Source organism: Miscanthus floridulus, chromosome 9 (genome assembly GCF_019320115.1).
Source record: "Miscanthus floridulus cultivar M001 chromosome 9, ASM1932011v1, whole genome shotgun sequence".
NCBI lineage: Eukaryota > Viridiplantae > Streptophyta > Magnoliopsida > Poales > Poaceae > Miscanthus > Miscanthus floridulus.
Window position 1 is genome coordinate 40,080,721 of NC_089588.1, and position 19,176 is coordinate 40,099,896.

Here is a 19,176-nt window from a genome sequence, read left to right on the forward strand (position 1 = left end):
CCCCCTTAAAGGAATCGCGTCCCGAGATTCAGGACGAAAGACTTTTATGGAAGAGAGACATGTTACCAGTTTCCAATATCAGCGATAGCTTTAGGCTACATAGCATTCAAGCATCAGAGGGACCAAATTGGTCGAGACAACTTTCTATACTTGTTCTTTGTAGTAAATTTTTGTTAGAAGAATTTCCTTCATTGGCTACCATAAAGCATTGTTACATTGGGAGGACTCCAAGATAGCACTGTCCTATGTACTTCATCCTCGATGTATGAAGAGTGATTCAAGCGTAGACTAAATACTTGTAACATTTACTTCCCTAGTGGATATAGCATAGAACTTAAGGACTTTGCACTAGATTGCAGTCGGTTGACAGGATATTCCTTGCAACGGTGCTATATTTGTTCACAAGGTTTGAAAAGCAGTTCTCTACCTAAGTAGCTTGAGTATAACCTTTCATAGGGAATGAGATTATAGACGGGGCAATCATCCTCTGAGTTGGTGAGAAACCGAGTAATCAACAGACAATATCTATGCCGGTCGTAACCGTTCGATTACTCAAATGCCAACCAAATAAAGAAAAACTACATAATGTTCCATGGGTGTAGTTCTCTTTCTCCAATGATAACACCTTATTATCTGAGTCCGTTGAGTGAGCGGTGAATGTGATAGCTGACTCTGTTGACCCATCATTTTTGACGATCATTAATTAGGGGAAATCCTCATATCTAAGCGGCAACAGTTATCTTGGTTGGATCTGAGGCAACCTCTTGGGTAAAAACACATAGAATGTACCAAGGAACAAGTCCGCCTTGGAAAACATTGCCAAGGACAATGGATAGCGAGGCCTAGAGTATAATAAAAGTTGCAAGTATTTCCTCAAACTAGGGAAATAGTTCACTACCATGCATTTTGAGCATGATTCTCCTTCATGGTGCAGTTGCTCAGTACATTGAGTTGACTTGCACTATATCAAAACTATCTTTATGGAACTACTTTCGACATGGGGCTTCATTTCTAATGTTAGTAAATATCTCCAAATCACAATTTTGAAATATGTTGTTTGACACCTTTCAAATTGCTTCCGATTTGCAAGGGTATAAATTGACTCGTAGAACACCTCGATTGCTCGAACATTGTTGATAGAAGAGGCCAAGAAAAAGGTACAACAGGGTCCAAGGAGTGTTCTTTAGGGCATCTAAAGGATTATCTAGCAACAATTATTGACCGCGTTACCTACCTTGGCCTCAATTGCAAACACAACCGTCTAATGCAAAGGATGATCGCAGTCACAGCGAAATTGCAGATTCTGTACTCTTTTTGTTTTCTATTCAAATCTCACAAACTACTGCTCCAATATGCACAAATTTTGGTGGGCATGTAGATCCATGGGTCTTCTAACTACTCACCAAAATTCAACTCAACCGGACTCGGTTGACCATCCAAACAATTCATCTACCAAAACTGCTCTGTTCTGAAATGGCAGCAAACCGAGCCGACAAGATATCTCTCAAATCCGATGTTTTACCCAACCAATACTTAAACCAACTTAAGACATTGAAGGGTCCTAAGCAAGGAATGAGATCACCAAGTTTGGGGTCAATCCAATTTCGTTTGAGTCACTAATCGCCGGCTTAAAGATAACCGGTTTAGTGCCACAAAATCTGGACAGATTTCGTGTTCTCCCTTTTCTTTGCTTCACATGTTGAGGTGTGTGTTTTGCACTCTCTAACCTTTCTCATAGCAGCAGCAGCAACAACAGCAACAGCAGCAGCAGCCGCCTTTCCCTAGCTGAGGATGGAGGCTAGAGTTTTCCTCACATGCACTCTGGTAACACTACAACCATCGTTCTAGACACCAACTTGACTATGCACAAGCATTGGACTTGTGGGCTGTTTTCGCAGGGCACAAAACATTATTCCACATGTAGGGCATTCCTACAGAGACAAGGAACCGTTTCTGAATATTCTCTGGCACTTGGTCCAATAGAACCTTGAACAAATCCGTTTGGGGTACCTAGGGGCACAATGATGCTGATCGAAACTAGGCACATGCTTCCGCTAGCTCCTTACGTAGCCGATACAACGTCTTGTACTATCTGTGTGATTGTCCAAGATGGAATTGACTTGATAGCACAGGTTTTGGAAAACAAAGCAGTAGTTGCATTGCTAAACGGCTTGCTATTACATTGCTTAACATTGCTCTGCGAGACATAGCCTTCGTAATTAGCAAAAGTTGTCACCTAGTTGGAGGTTAAGCTTACTATGGGTAACTAATCAGTTGTCTCTCAACACTCAAAGTTCCAAATTCTTACTCTTGACCACAACAATAATTGCAATCGAGGCACAAACAGACGGTCGCCATCGAGGTCTGCAGATAAGGTGTCACACTAGAGATGGTTGATTTCAACTGTATGACCATCATGCACCTACAGATCAAAAACTTGAACGGGAGGTTCATGAGCACCCGGTGACCTATTACACCACATGATATCACCATCCACTATCATTAGATTGATAACTTGTCCAACATTAAGTGTTGGGTACCTTTCTGATCCAACATGGATCACATAAGTTGTTCATCAGACTGATCGACGTCATTACAGGGATAGTTAGGTAGAGTCGCTTGTTTACCACCTCTTGCAATCCTGTTAATATTTATGTTGGTGACCTAGTTCTTCAAAGGTTATCTTCCAGATGACATCAGGAGGAAGCTCTACTGCATATGGTCCTAATAGATTTGATCTTCTGATAAGATATGGAGAGATAACCAAGGAAGAGCTCACGTGAAAATAACACATCGGTGCAGTTCGGCAATGGATCATGACTAGAAACCTCGATACCAGCGCACACCTAGAAGCACAACCATGTGTCGGCCGCCCACAAGGAGGCCCTAGGTTCCGTCGCGGCACCGTAGTTCACTAATCATGGCCCGATTACTGAACATACAACCCATAAGAATTTTCACTGTGGTACAAATTTGGTTGCATAGGAGCAATCACAATGAGAAGGAGGGATAGCAAACAAAGGTAGTCACAAGGTTAGGACTCAACAAGGAGGCGATCAGAAGATCAAAACATAGCGCAAAAGAACATAGCCTAATTGCCGAAGGCAACTAAGCAGGAGACTCTTGCTTAATTTCCATAAATGCCTCGTGTCCACCAAAGTGATTACCAGATAAAGATTAACATGAGATTTGGTCTTGTCAAGCAACAACATGAGATCAAGACTGATGAACATTCAGAGACTTGAAAGAGTTGGAGACAAAATACACGAGATTCGAGGGACAGAGCCATTGCACTGAACTAGGGATTAAGTTGATAAAGCAATGACATGATCTGTGAGGAAAAGGTTCCAAAGCTAGGGCAGATAGCGACTAACGTTGCACCCGATCATCTGTAGGAGAAGGAGCAATGAAGTCCGACAAGGATTTTGAGCAAGGTCCTCCCACATAGGAGCGGGGCAACCACGACACATGCAAGCATTCAAGGGAACTAAGCTTGGGCCTAAGGTCAAGCAAAGGCATAGATAAAGTCTTCGTAGCGCAACGTTCAAGGCTAGCAACCACGTGTACAGGCTCAGGTTCCTAAGAGAGAACTTAATGGGAGACAATAACCATGCGATTACATAACTTGAGCGTTGTTCTAGGATAAAGCTATTTGACACTCATATGCTTACCGAGGACAAAAGGGTGACAACTACGACACTACCTAGATAACGAGCATCCACACCTACATCACGGTCTTAAGCGAGCATTTCGAATATACTCAACCCGATTAGCTTAAGCGACTATTACAAAGCACAAAGCTCGCACATAACAAGTAGTCACCTACAGCAACACCAATACACATAAACTTGGTAGTAAGGTGTTGTTATCTTTTTATTTCTTTTTTACTGAGTAGGTGGATACCTCTACAAAACAAGTTTTACTTACATATAGCAATTTAGTTTTCGAAGGGGTGAAGTTTTTGCTAATTAATAACTTGTCATCTATTTCCTTTGGAAGCAAACATACAAGACAAAACTAATCACACACTTCCTTCAAGCATAGCTATTCAAGCGGCATGGGACAAGGCATTTTGTCTAGCTTCACATAGGGAAGGTAGTAACATCACATGGATCACAAGTTACTTAGTGTTAGAACAAGGTGAGGGAAGCATATTTATGCATAAGCACAATCATGATGCATGCTCGTCCTATTTGTCCTCATGAAATTGCCAGCCTAAGGTGGCAATCACGTTCTATGTCGGTGGCATAACACGTACTCTCTCGATATATAGCTAGTCGTCAGCTACATTCAATCTACGCATTCGTGGTTAGCGTACCTACAGGCAAATTCATTGCATCCCATCCCCACAAGAGATAAATAAGCACACAATGAAAGCAGTAAACTAAGATACTCTCCATATATACATCCCCAGATGTATATACTTTGATATCCATAGCTACCCGATAAATATACCCGCAATTAAGTACCTTCATATATACATGTGTGTAACATGTAAATATTCCAGTAACCACAGCTAACTCTCCCCTAGACCGACAGTTGGACGATCATGCTCTCACAACTCACACTTACCTAGACGTAGAGGCAATTGATCCATACATTACCACCCAAGCGGATGGCATCCATACTATAGCATGCCGTATGGACGACGAAAGTAAAAACCCCCATGTTAGTACTTAGATAGCCACCTAATAGTCCTTAACAGGGTATAAAGGAGGATGTCACTAGCATAGTTTTGCAAATAAGTTTTGACAAATTTGTCTGTAGCTAAAGTTTTAGTTAAAATAGGATTTTTAAAACCAAAACTTTGTTTTTAAAACTATGTACATGATAGTATTATGCTTAATCTTGCTCTGATACCAGCTGTGACAGAACCGCCCAATTTATACAAGATCAAGTACGGCTGTCCCCAGCTAACACGTTGACACACACATACTTTCACTCATATAAACCCGGTAGTCCGCCGAGTGTCCCGAAAGACCTCGGTAAATCAACATCACAACCAAGATTGCGTGATTAAGCAAATACACATCATATACGCAGAGTTGCAGCAAAAATAATATTATAATTGGGTTCACAAATAATAGTATAAGTTTCGGTTTCAAAACTGCTTAGTGAAAACAATCATAGCTTTTAAATGATTACATTCATATAAGTTCCAAATATATTGCTAGCATAAGTGACATCATCCGACAAAAGCATATCGATGAGAAGTAACTATAGAATCACCGAGCCCATCGGCGGTTAGCCACCATCTTCAACAGGCCGAGAACTCCACCTGCAACATGGTGGGATAAACCCTGAGTACTCGAATGTACTCAGCCAGACTTACCCGTCGGAAACCAAAAATAAAGTGACACCAAGGATTATGCAAGGCTTTCTTTAGTGGGCTAGCTGGCTCGTTTGCAAAAAGCATAAGCTATCATGAAGAAACCATTTTAAGTACTTTGCATCATCTTTATTATGACCTAACAATCTATGTAAGCACCTATACTATAGCAATCACTTGATTAACCAATAACATCTAGTTACCAACTTAGATTTAGCATATCTCATACCATCCAGATAACCATTAGTGTTCCATCATAATTACTATGATGCCGTAGCTCGAGTCAAGTGCTCACTATCCAGGAGCGATGGCGATTCGAATCGATTCCTAACTAGCTGGTGATTTATTCCTCACACAAACCACACTCCCCGATCAAGTGAGCTACAGATCACCAATGACACTTTCCAAGTAGCCGCAGGATAACAGTCCGAGACCGCACTACCCAAGGACCGCCCGACTACCAGGACACACCTTAGGCTCACTCTTCGTGTCCCCGTCATACCCCCTTCAGCACCAGTCTGCCAATCCGAGTTTATCCCGGCTCGAATAGTGTCACTAGCTTCACGGTCGAAAGATACTTTATTCGGCCAGCTAAATGTGAGGACATGCGTTCAACATGACAAGAGGGATGAGGGACGATCGGTTCTTAATCGACACAGACGGAAACTAACAGCACCCCAGAACCCTGTCTGGTTGCCTCCAACTTTTCCGTCCGGTCTCCAATTATCCATCACACATGGTTAATTCTAGGATATCATTCTTTCCATAGCTAAATTCTTCCAGTAACCACCTATAAATGTAGGTGACCAGAAATCACCGATCGCTACCGGTCTAAGCAAGGCTAAGCAGTTATTCGATCCCGACCTAACAGGGTAAAAAGGTAATAAGGTAGGCAAGGATAGTAATAAATGCATCAACTGGTTTTAATCAACTCCTACAACTTAATGCAACAATATATAAACTCATATATAGAAAGAATTGCTTTTATAAAGTAGGAGACTTAGAATGCTCTGGGGCTTGCCTGGGATCCCACACTGAGTCAGTGTTAGTTAGATGACACTCGCTAAGTGAGCATCTCCCATCCTAGCACTTGTCCAGTCCTTCCACCTTCGGGATAGGTCCACCATACACCGTCTTCGGGTTCGGCTCCAACATCACGCCCTTCACAGTGGTTCATCTAGCGCACCTAGATGAGATGCAAGATGCAAGTGCATGAATATGAAGAATGGTAATACAAGAGGCATCACATAAACATTCAAGACAAACACAAGATTATGCAAGACATAGACACCAATAGCTATTTAACTAACATCACACAACTAACTATAGAGAGCAAGCACATCAAGCATGACACAAGTTCAACAAGGTCACAAGTATCATAACTTGACCATCAACAAGGGCATAAGCCACACTTAGCAACACATGGAGTAAACAACCACAACTAGCATATGTCTATTTCTGGACTGGAAACAACAGCTTCATGTTTGGATCATAACTAGAGTTATACAAATCCAATAGCCATGCAACAAGACATTCTGGAAAGATTATGAAATTTTATACAATTCATCTTTAATCATCTTAGCATGATTCTCAAGTTAACTAAGTCAAATATACCCATTTACAGAAACTGGTCTAAACAAGACAGAGAGCAATCAATTCTGTAACCCAACTTTAAACAGCTGTAACTCTTAAACTACTAGGCCAAATGACACCAAATTTTAATAGAAGCTAGATACATGAATTATCTACAACTTTTGTATAAACAAGTTTCACAACAAAGCACATTATCATGAAGAACTTTGCTAAGTTCCCAGATCTGTCCATAAACCACATCGGCAAGAAAATAATTATTAACTTATGTTGCAAACACATAATTGGGCAAAACCAACTTTACCAACATGTCACACATGACTAAAGAACACCATAAAGCATGGTGCTCACCTCTAAATAAATTTTCTTAAAGCATTTCTTAATTTATTTAGACATCAAGGTGTATTTATGAACATATACAAAAAATGCACAATAAATTCTACAAAAATTACAGTAGCTCACATATCCTCTCAATAGTCTACTGTACAAATTTCATACCATTTGCATAAGTATAGCTGCCTCTACGAAAAAGACAATTTGCTATTACAAGAAATCATGTGAGAGCGAGATAAACCAATAACTCACTCATACTTCATCCAATACTTATGAAATTTTTACCACACATCAACTATCACATGAGTAGCATGACACAAAAATTTCACTTCATTTGGAGATCTAGATCTATAGTTATAGAAAATAACAAATTCAACTAGCATTACAACCTTACTGCACAAATCTATTTTTATGGCAAAATATTTAAACTAAAACATGCCATATTATAGATCTAATGCATAGAGAATTTCACAAGGATTCCAAAAAGTCCTCATTTGCTATTTTACGAATTTCCTATGAATTACTATGAATTTCCAAAGATTCAGCAAATTTACTGCAAATAGGTCCTTATCAGCACTATCCATTGAAGTCACAGACTTTTCAGTTAGACTCCTTCCCTTTGTTGAATTCTAGTACGGGGTCCCTGACGCGAATTTGAACAGAGGACGCCGAGGAATCGGCCGGTGGCGGCCGGAGAAGGGCCAGCGGCGGCGGGGGAATGGTGGGGAAGCACCAGGAGGTTGGTGCACAATCGTAAGTGGCCGCAGCTTGCTCCGCGGAGGCCCGACGTGGCCTGGCCACGCACGCCGGTGGCCTGGGCGACGGCGGCAGGCGGCACCAGCACTGCAGGGCGTGGCATGGCCGACAAGGGGAATGCGGGAGGGGCGGCGTGGTGAGAGGAATATGATGGCACTGACGGCTTGGAAAGAGGAAGGGCTGAGCAGCGGGCACGTGGAGAGGCCGAGCTCAGCCATGGCGGCCATGGCTGCGCGCGTTCGCGAGCAACAGCGAGGCGAGGGTGCAAGGCAGAGAGTGAGCCCGGTCGTCCACATCGCCCTGGCGCGCGTGGAGAAGCAGCGAGGTGACCGCAGGGAGGCGAGGGCACGCGGCAAGGGAGAGGGCGCACGGCGTCCATGCAAGAAGACCACGTCGGCAAAGCGTCAAACATGTGGTGAGCGTCGCGGTGGGCAAGGTGGGAGCAGATTTGGTTCGTCTATGGGCCGAATCAGCGAATGGGCCAAAAACAAAGTTTTCTCACCTCGACCCGCTCTACATTTTCTATTAAGGCACTTAGGTCATTAGAGCAACGGATTAGCGGTAAAATAGTTGCCAAGACAGCAGTGCCAACACAACAATGGTGATCATGGAAGCTCGCTTTCAAAGGTCAAAACTCAGTCAAACTCAGTGCAACTTTTTGTATGCTCTTCTCCATAATATAACCTTCAACTTTTATTTTTGGACCAACTCAAGTTGCTTAGCAAAATTTGGAGAACGCGGGATGTCGATGTCGTTGCTTAGCGAAACTCCAGACTTAGAATAATTCTAAGTGCTGAAGACTGCAGCAGAATCAATCTTGTGACCTTTGTTTGTCAAGCTTAGATATAGATTTAGACTTGGGTCCTTAAATAAAGTTTGTAGTACACAAACTATACTACAACCTTTATTTAAGGTCAAACCTTGTATCTTGAATATAAACCATTCTTTTTCTTTGTTCAATGCAGCATCTCATTAACCCTAGAATTAGAGTTTTCGACCAAATGAGGCCTTTTCTTGACATGTGCTCAACAGAAACCCTTCATGACTTTTGTTGTAGAGTTCAATTAGAGTCATTTGGGCAAGGTACCAAGGTTTGGTTGATGATCTATACTTCCATTCACTTAATAGTGCAATTCAAGCACTTAGTAAAGTCATTCCAATAAGGATATAACTTATCATTTCATGCGACTTTTTGATTCCAAACTTCATGAAACTTTTCCAGTGACCCATATAGATGGGTATTGATGTGAGACACATGAAGATATTTCAATAACACTAGCCAAGCATATATCTTGAAAAGGCCTATATGTAAAGCAAGGGTGCAATATCCGAGTTTAGGTTGGGGCTCATTTCCATAGGTTTGACCTTGACATCTCCATCACCACTGAACATGTCATGGTTGAGCTCAAACCCATTGCTTAACTAGTGACAAACACCTAGGGTGTTACACAAGAGGCCATGTAAATGGAATAGGGATTATTTTTGTATCATAACGCTTGTGGCCGTCGAGGCCTTTTTAAAGTACTCGTGCTTCTTAATCATTTTTATTGTATTTCCGAGCCTCTGCCCTCTGTCTCGTCTCTGAACATATCTTTTGCAAAAAACTTCCTCGGAGCCTAAGCTGCCCCTTGGGCGAAAGGTGGTGAGGGAGTGCCGTAGCCCGGAGGCGTAGGCCGTCTCACGACTCGACCAGCCTTTTGGCCTTGAGACAGACTTTCAGTCCTTGGGGTTTTTGCAACCAATTTGTCAGAGCATGCTTAGAGAGTTAGGCGTAGAAATTTTTTCGAAAAACGATTAAAAAATGGTGCGTGGGACTTAGGGGGGAGTCCCCCCTTCTAGCCCCCGAGGGAGGCTCGGTTCTAGTAGAGGCAGAGTCCGTGTCCTGTTCGAGCCCCGCAGTGGGCACCTCTGCAGAGGCAGAGCTGAGTCTCCCTTATGGTGTTATCGTAATGTCGAGGCCCACGATGGGCTCAGGGGGGTTTCTCGAAAAATTGGAACAACTAAAGAACGCTTCTTAATTGTATTTCGAGAAACAATGTATACAATGCTTGGAAATTTAAGGGTAAAAGCGACGTAGCTGTTCTATGTTCCAAGCGTTGGTGAGGATTTCGCCCTTCTCGTTGGCTAGCTTGTAGGTCCTGGGCTTCAGCACGTGGGCGACGATGTACGGTCCTTCCCATGGCGGTGTCAGCTTGTGGCGGCCCTTGTAGTTCTGCCTCAGCCTCAGCACCAGGTCGCCCACCTTTAGGTCTCGGCTTCGAATACGCTAGGCTTGATAGCGTCGTAGGGCTTGCTGGTACTTAGCCGAATGTAGTAGCACAACGTCTCGCGGGCGGTGCGGTTGCTCTGCTCGTTGTAGGCCTGAAGCCTCAGGGAACCAGTATTCCAAGTCAGTGGGGAGGACGGCCTCGACTCCATAGACCAGGAAGAACGGTGTGAACCCCGTGGCTTGGCTTGGGGTGTTCCTCAGGCTCCAGATGACTGATAGGAGTTCAGGCAAGCCATTTCTTGCCAAACTTCTTCAACCAGTTGTATATTCTTGGCTTGAGGCCTTGTAGGATCATGCCTGTTGGCACATTCTACTTGGCCGTTCCTCCTAGGGTGTCCTACGGCCGACCAGGCCACACGGATGTGGTGGTCATCGCAAAATGTCAGGAATTTTTGGTCGGTGAATTGTGTGCCATTGTCGGTGATGATGGTGTTCGGAATCCCGAACCTAGTGGATGATGTCAGTGAAGAACTAGCACCGCTTGCTCAGATTTGATTCAATTGATCGAGCGAGCCTCGATCCATTTGGAGAACTTATCAATCGCTACCAGTAGATGGGTGTAGCCCCCGAGGGCCTTCTACAGAGGCCCAACCATGTCGAGCCCCCACATGGCAAACGACAATGTAATGGAGATGGTTTGGAGGGCTTGGGCCGGGAGATGCGTCTGCCGCAGCATAGTACTGGCATCCCTCGCAGGAGCATACGAGCTTGGTGGCGTCAGCAACTGTCGTCGACCAGTAGAATCCTTGGTAGAAGGCATTTCCGATGAGCGTCCGAGGCGCTGCATGGTTCCTGTAGTCACCCACGTGCAAGTCCCAAAGTAGGGCTTGGCCTGCCTCGGTGGTGATGCATCATTGGAGAACGCCAGACTGGGCTTCATCTGTACAACTCACCGTTGTAGAGGATGTAAGTTTTGCCTCGTCGTGCAAGCTGTCGAGCTTTGGTCATGTCTGCAGGAAGCTCTCCCTGAGTGAGCCAATCAAGGAACAGGACTCACCAGTCCATGCCCTGGTTGGCCTCGGGAGGCTCTATGTCGACTTCCATGACCTCAGGCTCTGTCGAAGGAGCTCTCGGCGGCAAAGGGGGCCTCAAGCCTTGCGGTGGGTTCGGCTGGTGGGCCCTCTTCTGCTGCCGAGGTGTAGTCGATGGAAGGCTTGTGGAGGTCTCTAGGCGAAGATGTTCGGGGGGACCAGGGGCCCATGTCGACACCATCTTTACCAGTTCATCCGCGGCCTTGTTCAATTTCCACGCGATGTGGTTGAGTTCGAGACCGTCGAACTTGTCTTCTAGGCGATGTACCAACTTGTAGTACGCCTCCCTTTTGGGGTCGAGGCAGTTCGACTCCTTCATTACTTGATCGACGACTGAGCTGCGAGTCGCCCCGAACGTCGATATGCCGTACTCCAAGTTCGATGGCAATTTGCAAGCCGTTGACGAGGGCTTCGTACTCGGCTGCGTTGTTGGAGGTGGTGAAGTGGAGCAGAACCATGTAGCGCATGTGTACTCCGAGGGGTGAGATGTAGAGTAGACCCGTGCCTACCCCGGTCTTCATCAGGGACCCGTCGAAGTACATGGTCCAGCATTCCACCTAGACTTGAGCAGGTGGCAGTTGGGTGTCGGTCCACTCAGCCATAAAACCGGCCAAGACCTGAGACTTGATTGCTTTTCGAGGTGCAAAAGTCAGGGCTTCCCCCATGAGTTCGACAGCCCACTTGGCTATCCTACCCGAGGTCTCCCGGTTATGGATTATCTCTCCTAGGGGAAAAGACGACACCACGGTCACCGGGTGGGACTCAAAGTACTGATGCAGCTTGCGCTGAGCCAAGACTACGGCGTAGATCAGCTTCTGGATGTGGGGGTAGCGTGTTTTGGTCCTGGAGAGCACTTCGCTGATGAAGTAAATAGGCCACTAGACGGGTAGAGCATGCCCTTCTTCCTACCTCTCGACTACTATGGCTGCGCTGACCACTTGGGTTGTTGCGGTGGCGTAGAGCAAGGGGCTTCGCCTTTGGCTAGCAGTATCAGGATGGGAGGGTTGGTGAGCTGTGCCTTGAGCTTGATGAGGGCCTCCTCGGCCTTGGGGGTCCAAGAAAAACGTTCGGATTTCCTCAAGAGGCGGTATAGAGGCAACCCTTTTTCACCAAGGCGTGAGATGAAGCGGCTCAGGGCCACAAGGCATCCCATAACCCTCTGTACTCCCTTGAGGTCTCAGATCAGGTCCCATGTTGGTTACGGCCTGAGACCTTCTCTGGGTTGGCCTTGATGCCGCGTTCCAAGACTATGAATCCTAAGAACATGCCTCGGGGAACCTCGAAGACACACTTCTCGGAGTTGAGCTTGATGCCCTTCTTTTTGAGGCATTTGAAGGCTATCTCTAGGTCATCGATGAGATTCCCGACCCTTTTGGACTTGACCACTGATGTCGTCCATGTAGGCCTCGACGGTTCGCCCTGATGTGCTCGCCAAAGACCTAGGTCATGCACCGCTAGTATGTGGCCCCTAGTGTTTCTGAGGCCGAAAGGCATAGGCACATAGCAGTACATGCCGAATGATGTGATAAAAGAAGTCACGAGCTGGTCGGACTCTTTCATCTTGATTTGATGGTAACCAGAATACGCATCAAGGAAAGATAGGATTTCACATCCCGCAATGGAGTCAATGATTTGGTCGATTCGAGGTAGTGGGAAAGGGACTTTCGGATAGGCTTTATTCAAACTGGTGTAGTCTACACACATCCTCCACTTCCCATTTTTCTTTTTGACTAACATAGGGTTAGCTAACCACTCCAGATGGGACACTTCCTTGATGAATCTGGCTGCCAAAAGCTTCTGCACCTCCTCGCCGATAGTCCTGCGCTTTTCCTCGTCGAATTGGCGCAGGCACTGCTTCACCGGTCTGGAGCCAGCTCGGATGTCCAAGGCATGCTCAGTGACTTCCCTAGGTATGCCCAGCATGTCCGAGGGACTCCATGCGAATACATCGGCATTCGCACGAAGAAAGTCAACGAGCACGGCTTCCTATTTGATGTCGAGGGTGGCGCTGATTCCTTAGCTGCCCGGTCGTCAGGGCAGGTGGGGTCGACTAGGACGAGCTTGATGGCCTCTGTGGGCTCAAAAGTCCTGGCACGACGCTTGGGCTCGGGCAGCTCGCTACCGAGTCGGTCGAGGTTGGCGATGAGGGTCTCGGCCTCCACGAGAGCCTCGGCATACTCGATGCATTCGACATCGCAGTCGTATGCATGCTCGTACGTGGACTCGATCATGATGACGCCATTAGGGGACCTGACATCTTGAGCTTGAGGTAGGTGTAGTTGGGGACTGCCATGAACTTGGCATAGCACGGCCGCCCCTAGGATGGCGTGGTAGGTTCCCTTGAATCCAACCACCTCGAAGGTAAGGACCTCATTGTGGTAGTTGGAGGGGGTGCCGAAGCAAACGGACAAGTCGATGCGCCCGAGGGGTCACGTGCGTTTCCCCAGCACGATGCCGTGGAAAGGCGCGGCATCACCCCAGAGCTGCGACTGGTCGAGCTCCAGGAGCTCTAGGGTGTTGGCATAGAGGATGTTGAGGCCGCTTGCCACCTGTCCATCAACACCTTGGTAAGTCGAGTGTTGCCGATGATCAGGTCGACAACGAGTGGGTATTGCCCAAGATTTGGGATGTGATCGGGGTGGTCATCCTGATCAAAGGTGATCGCCTCCCGAGACCAGTCGAGGTATCGGGGAGTGGCCACCTTAACCGAGAAAACCTCCCTGGCATTCCCTCTTTCGCTGGCGCATCGAGAGGCACGCTGAGGGCCCACCGAAGATCATGAAGGCGTTGTGCACCTTAGGGAACCCGTCGTCCTTGTCAGTCGTCCCTGTCGCCGACTGCCCCTCTTCTTAGCATCGTCAGTCGGGGAGCCCGAGTTTGGCGTAGTAACGCCGGAGCATGGTGCACTCCTCGAGGGCATGCTTCACCTGGGCCCTGGTGGTAAGGGCAGGGCTTCTTCAGCATGTCGTCGAAGAGCCCAGGGGCCTCTGGGGCCTCGGAGATTCTTGTGTTCTGTGGCCACGACTAGACCGGCCTAGAGGACCTCCTGTTTCCCCTGGCGACCCTTTTTCTTTTTCTTGGGGAGGTGGGGAGCCTGAGGCCTCAGGTGGCCTCGTCCCTCCTCTTCCCCTTGGCATCGCTGTTGGGGAAAATGGTGCCGATGGCCTCTTTGCCCGAGATGAAGTTGGTGGCGATGTCGAGGAGCGCGGCGACCGAGGTTGGCATGTTCCGGCCTAACTCTCGAACCAAGTCTCGACAGGTGGTGCTAGAGAGGAAATCCTAGATGATTTCTGAGTCGCCGACGCTAGGCAACTCAGTGCATTGCTTGGAAAAGCACCGGATGAAGTCTCGGAGAGACTCGTCCGGCTTCTGGCGACAACTTTTAAGGTCCCAGGAGTTCCTAGGGCGCACGTATGTGCCCTAGAAATTCCCATGACGAAGACCCTGACCAAGTCACACCAGTCATGGATCTATGAGGGAGGGAGATGTTCAAGCCAGGCTCACGCCGAGTGTGACAGGAACAATAGGAGGTTGCGGATGATGAGCAGGTCATCGTCCGCGCCACCTAGCTAACAAGCCAGGCGGTAATCGGCCAGCCAAAGTTCGGGATTGGTTTCGCTGTTGTACTTCGTGAGGTTGGCCGGTTGCCGAAACCAGGCCAGAAAATGAGCAGCGCTGCGTATGGCTCTGCTAAAGACTTGAGGACCGAGGTGGCCTAGGAGAGGGACGGCGGTCTTCCTCGCTGTCGTAGCGACCGTCTCGGTGTGGTTGGTACCCTCGGGCGGGCCCCTCAGTTGTCGTGGCACCGTCGCCTACCAACCACATTGTGGTCGCCTTGTCCCTCACGTCGGCCGCCAAGGCGCTCGTGCACCGAGATGGTTCTGTTGGCCACTGGTGCCCGAGTAGGCTTGGGACGAACTGAGGCCTCTCTATCCTACCGAAGCGATGCCGTGGGTAGTTCCGAGGCGCCCCCATGCCGTCGAGAGGTAGAGCTCTCGGCCTGCTGCACCGCGGCGGTCTCGAGGAGGTCCCGAAGCTCACCGTGGACCCGTCGTCTGGTCGTGGTAGAGGGCTCAGGACATCGCTCGAAGAAGCATCGTCGCTGCCGCGATGTTCTGGCTAGCGCGATTGAAGATAGGGGGCTGTTCACCCCCTACGTCATTGATGATGCGGTGGTGGATGTTGCGAGCCCTCTGCCGGGCTGCTCCGCGATCACCGTGACCCTGCTGCCCTTGCTCAAGAGTGTTTCGGAGCTATTACAGAAGGAGTCGGTCTTGTTCGACCTTGGACTGAAGCTCGCGGAGCTGCTCCAAGTCAAGGCGTCGATGTTCCTCGGGGGCGAGGTTCTCGTTCCGTGGAGGTGCGGCGCCGCTCGCCCCCACGGGGGGCGGGGAGCAAAAACCTATCCCCTCGTCCTCATCGCCCGCGCTTGGCATCCCGAGCCCGACGTGGAAGCACTCATGAGTGGGGTCGTAAGTGCCTTCGTCATCGGAGTCGGAGAAACCGAAGCAGTAGTCGCTCACGACCAGGAAGCGGTGCATGGCTTCAGGGTCGCGGAGCCCGGAGAAGTCCGCTCCAGCCCACGCCTCATCCTCCTTCGAGGAGTTAGCGTGGGTGTGGACTGAAGTCGTGGCGTCGAGGTTGAGGGCGAAGCGTTGGTGGCGTCCTGAGGGCTCCGCGTGAGCGGAAGCATATGCGGAAGCATAGGCGGCAGTGGCATTACACAACCCGAAGGGGTACGGGGACGGTGCCATCACTGGGTTTGGCTCCGTCGGAGTCGACGCCTCAGGACGTGGCGGGGCAGAGCTTGATGACGGGGCGTCGCTGCACGCCACCGACGTCTTTCCCTTGTCCAAGCTCAGGCTAGACAGGTCCCCAACCAGGGATCTGGTGCCAACAGTTGGTCATGGGATTCCGGCGGAGTGCGGCGCGTGGCCCTGTGCTTGCGCGGTGTCGGGGTGATCCTGCCCGTGTCGCGCTTGGCGGGCAAGACGAGGGCAGCGGCCCTAGCGCTGTCTGCGCCTAGGCTGCCGGTGTGTGGTGTCATCGTCGGTCGGTGGGGCTCGGGGTGTGAGGAGTACCATGTCGTACTCAGATCCTAGAGACATGAACTCTAGGCTCCCGAACTAGATCACCGTGCCGAGGCGTAGCGGTCGTACGGGGTCTGCCATCCGTAACTTGTTGGGATGACGAAGCTGACACGCAGTGGATCCCCTACCTGGCGCACCAACTATCGGTGTTTTGGACCGGCGAGCCCTCAACCAACTAGTAAATTTGTACTGCTGTGTTCCTAATCCCGGATGGTGATGCAAAGAGATACAAGGTTTATACTGGTTCGGGCAATAGGTGCCCTACGTCCAGTCTGAGAGATCGATCTTGTATTCCTGGCACCAAAATGCTCATAGTAGGGGGTTACAAGCAGGGCGAGAGAGGGAGCTAGTCCCAGGTCCCTGCGCGGAGCGGCGTGGATTGCTTGAGATGTTGATCTCAGGCAGCGAGGAATCGTGTGCGTTACAGAGTATCGAGTGTGTGTTCGTCTATCTCGTGAGTGCGTGAGCCCCTCCCCTAGAAACGGCCCAAGTTCTCCCCTTTTATAGTTGAAGTGGGACAGGGATGATACATGCGTTCACTACGCGACGCCCTATGAGCGGAGGTGGTGTTTCCGAGCCCTGTAGCTTGTCACTGTGACGGCATGGTTGACGGAGCGGTCTTTGTCCTTGATGCACTGGAGCGACGTGCCGGTCACACCTGATCCTGTACGACGTGGGAGCTCCAGTGATAGCTTGACGCAGAGCATAGCGGGCGACGTGCCGGTCGCTGCGTGTTGACCGTGTAAAGAGCCAAGGCTCTGTTGGCGCCGAGGCTAAGCCATCGTGGGGGGCTCGGTGGGCGTGAATCCCGAGGCTGCCGAGACCCTGAAGTAGATTGCCGAGGCTTGGAGGGAGCAGTTGGTCCCGTATACTGATTCCGAGGCTATTGTGACCCGGACTTGACTCCCCACGCCGTGTTGATCCTGAGGCAGGGGTTAGGTAGCACAGTGTAGTGCGGGCGCCGGTCGTGGGCACAGCACTAGAGCACAGTGGCCGGTAACCCCTGCCCCGTCCTGTCCTAGACGGTATGGCGTTGATGCGACTTCCTGTCTCGTCGGTTGCTCTGCAGTGTTGAGCCGTCGTCCAGCTGATATCGCGGGAGTGGTTGGTCGCATTAATTGGTCGCGACACTCTGTTGGGGAGATCGGTCGATGCAGAGGCGACGGGTTGCTGTCGAGCCGGCCTCGAGCGAGACGGAGAATCGACATCTCGTCCGAGGCTTTATGCGCGGGGCCTCGGGCGAGATGGAGAATCGGTTCCCTGTTCGAGGCCTTTCGTGCGAGGCCTCGAGCGAGGCGGAGATTCGGTAGGCCTTTCGAGGCCTTTCATGCGAGGCCTCGGGCGAGACGGAGAGCCGGTGGCCTCGGACAGGGCCGGGGGTTAGCCAATGGTTCGTCTTTCGGCTTTGATTTTGATGGGGTCTAAGCGATTTTTTCGGTATACGCTTGGGGGCCCGTTTTATGGTACCCGACACCTAGGTCATAGGTCAGGCACGAAGCCCGCCTCGGCACGGCCCGGGAGACACGACTCCCATCGGGCCATACCTGACACGGCCCGTGCTGTGCCGTGCCGTGCCGGCCCGGCCCGTTGGCCATCTATACTCGCAAGCCATAGACATTGCCCAAGTATAATTGTACACATGTAATAATTTTTTCAAACGCATCTCTTAAGTGAGATTAGCCATTGGTTCACTCAACTCAGTATAAATAAATCTACACCCCAAAAGCGAGCAGACGAGTAAGCAAGAAGCCAGCTAGCTCCAGCCATGGCCAGGAGCCACCACCACCTCTTCCTTGCTCTGTTTCTCGTGGCTGCTGCTGCCGGCACCACCACCACCACAGCTACCTCAGTCAACTCGACGACGCCGACGGCGTACGAGATGCTGGAGCGGTACGAGTTCCCGCGCGGCATCCTCCCGGAGGGCGTGCAGCGGTACGAGCTCCGCCCCGACGACGGCTCCTTCGAGGTGTTCCTCTCGGGCCGCAGCGGCAGCTGCGAGTTCCGCGTCGGCGACCGGTACCTGCTCCGGTACGACCGCCGCATCTCCGGGACGGCGCGGGAAGGCTCCATCCGGGCACTGCAGGGCGTGAGCGTGAAGGTGCTGTTCGTGTGGCTCGCCATCACCGAGGTGGACCGCGCCGGCGACCAGCTCGGCTTCCTCGTCGGCCCGCTCGCCGCGTCGTTCCCTTTGGAGAACTTCGCCGAGAGCCCGCGCTGCCACTGTGGCTTCGACTGCGCCTACGTCGCCGGGGACGCCGCCGCTGCCGTCGCGGCCTCCTGATGCCAAGGCACCTCATCTCCTTCCGGCTAGCTCTGCTTTGGCTTGCATCGCGTCGCTGCATTTGTTCATGACTTCGTGTATCATATTATTGGGGATTATTTGTTGTTTTGTAATTTGTATACAAATCAATCAAATAAATAGGGTTTTGGTTCTTGGGAGATTGAGCAATTCCATTTCAATTAATTTGATGCCATGGCGTTGCTGGCTCGCACTACTCCTGAATGTTGCATTCTTGCCTACAGCTTTTCTCTTGATGGCGGCTGCAGATTATCTCCTAGCAATTTCTTGATAGATTTGTGGAGTCGTTTCATGCTTGGGTTAATTTAGTTAAGGTTTTGTGCGACGTTGGCATCGCGTCTCAGTTTTCTATGCTGCTCTACATTTTTAATCGTTCTGAAGCAGAATATTCGGTAGCTGCTGGTTCAGTGAAAGAACACGCCACCTTGGCAGGGATCTGGCAGATCAGAAGGAGACAAAGGTTGCTTGAGTGGATTTTG

The 19,176-nt window shown here is 49.5% G+C and overlaps 1 protein-coding gene across 1 annotated transcript; it reads left to right on the forward strand.

The window, feature by feature from the left end:
• The first annotated feature begins 18,146 nt into the window (after positions 1 to 18,146).
• On the forward strand, positions 18,147 to 18,828 carry LOC136481789 (uncharacterized). The gene has a single exon (XM_066479081.1). The coding sequence runs from the start codon at positions 18,164 to 18,166 to the stop codon at positions 18,677 to 18,679; it is 516 nt and encodes a 171-aa protein (XP_066335178.1). The 5' UTR covers positions 18,147 to 18,163; the 3' UTR covers positions 18,680 to 18,828.
• Positions 18,829 to 19,176: the final 348 nt, after the last annotated feature.

Excerpts from the sequence above, each read along its gene's own strand:
- LOC136481789 (XM_066479081.1), top strand. The coding sequence starts at position 18,164 with ATGGCCAGGAGCCACCACCACCTCTTCCTTGCTCTGTTTCTCGTGGCT.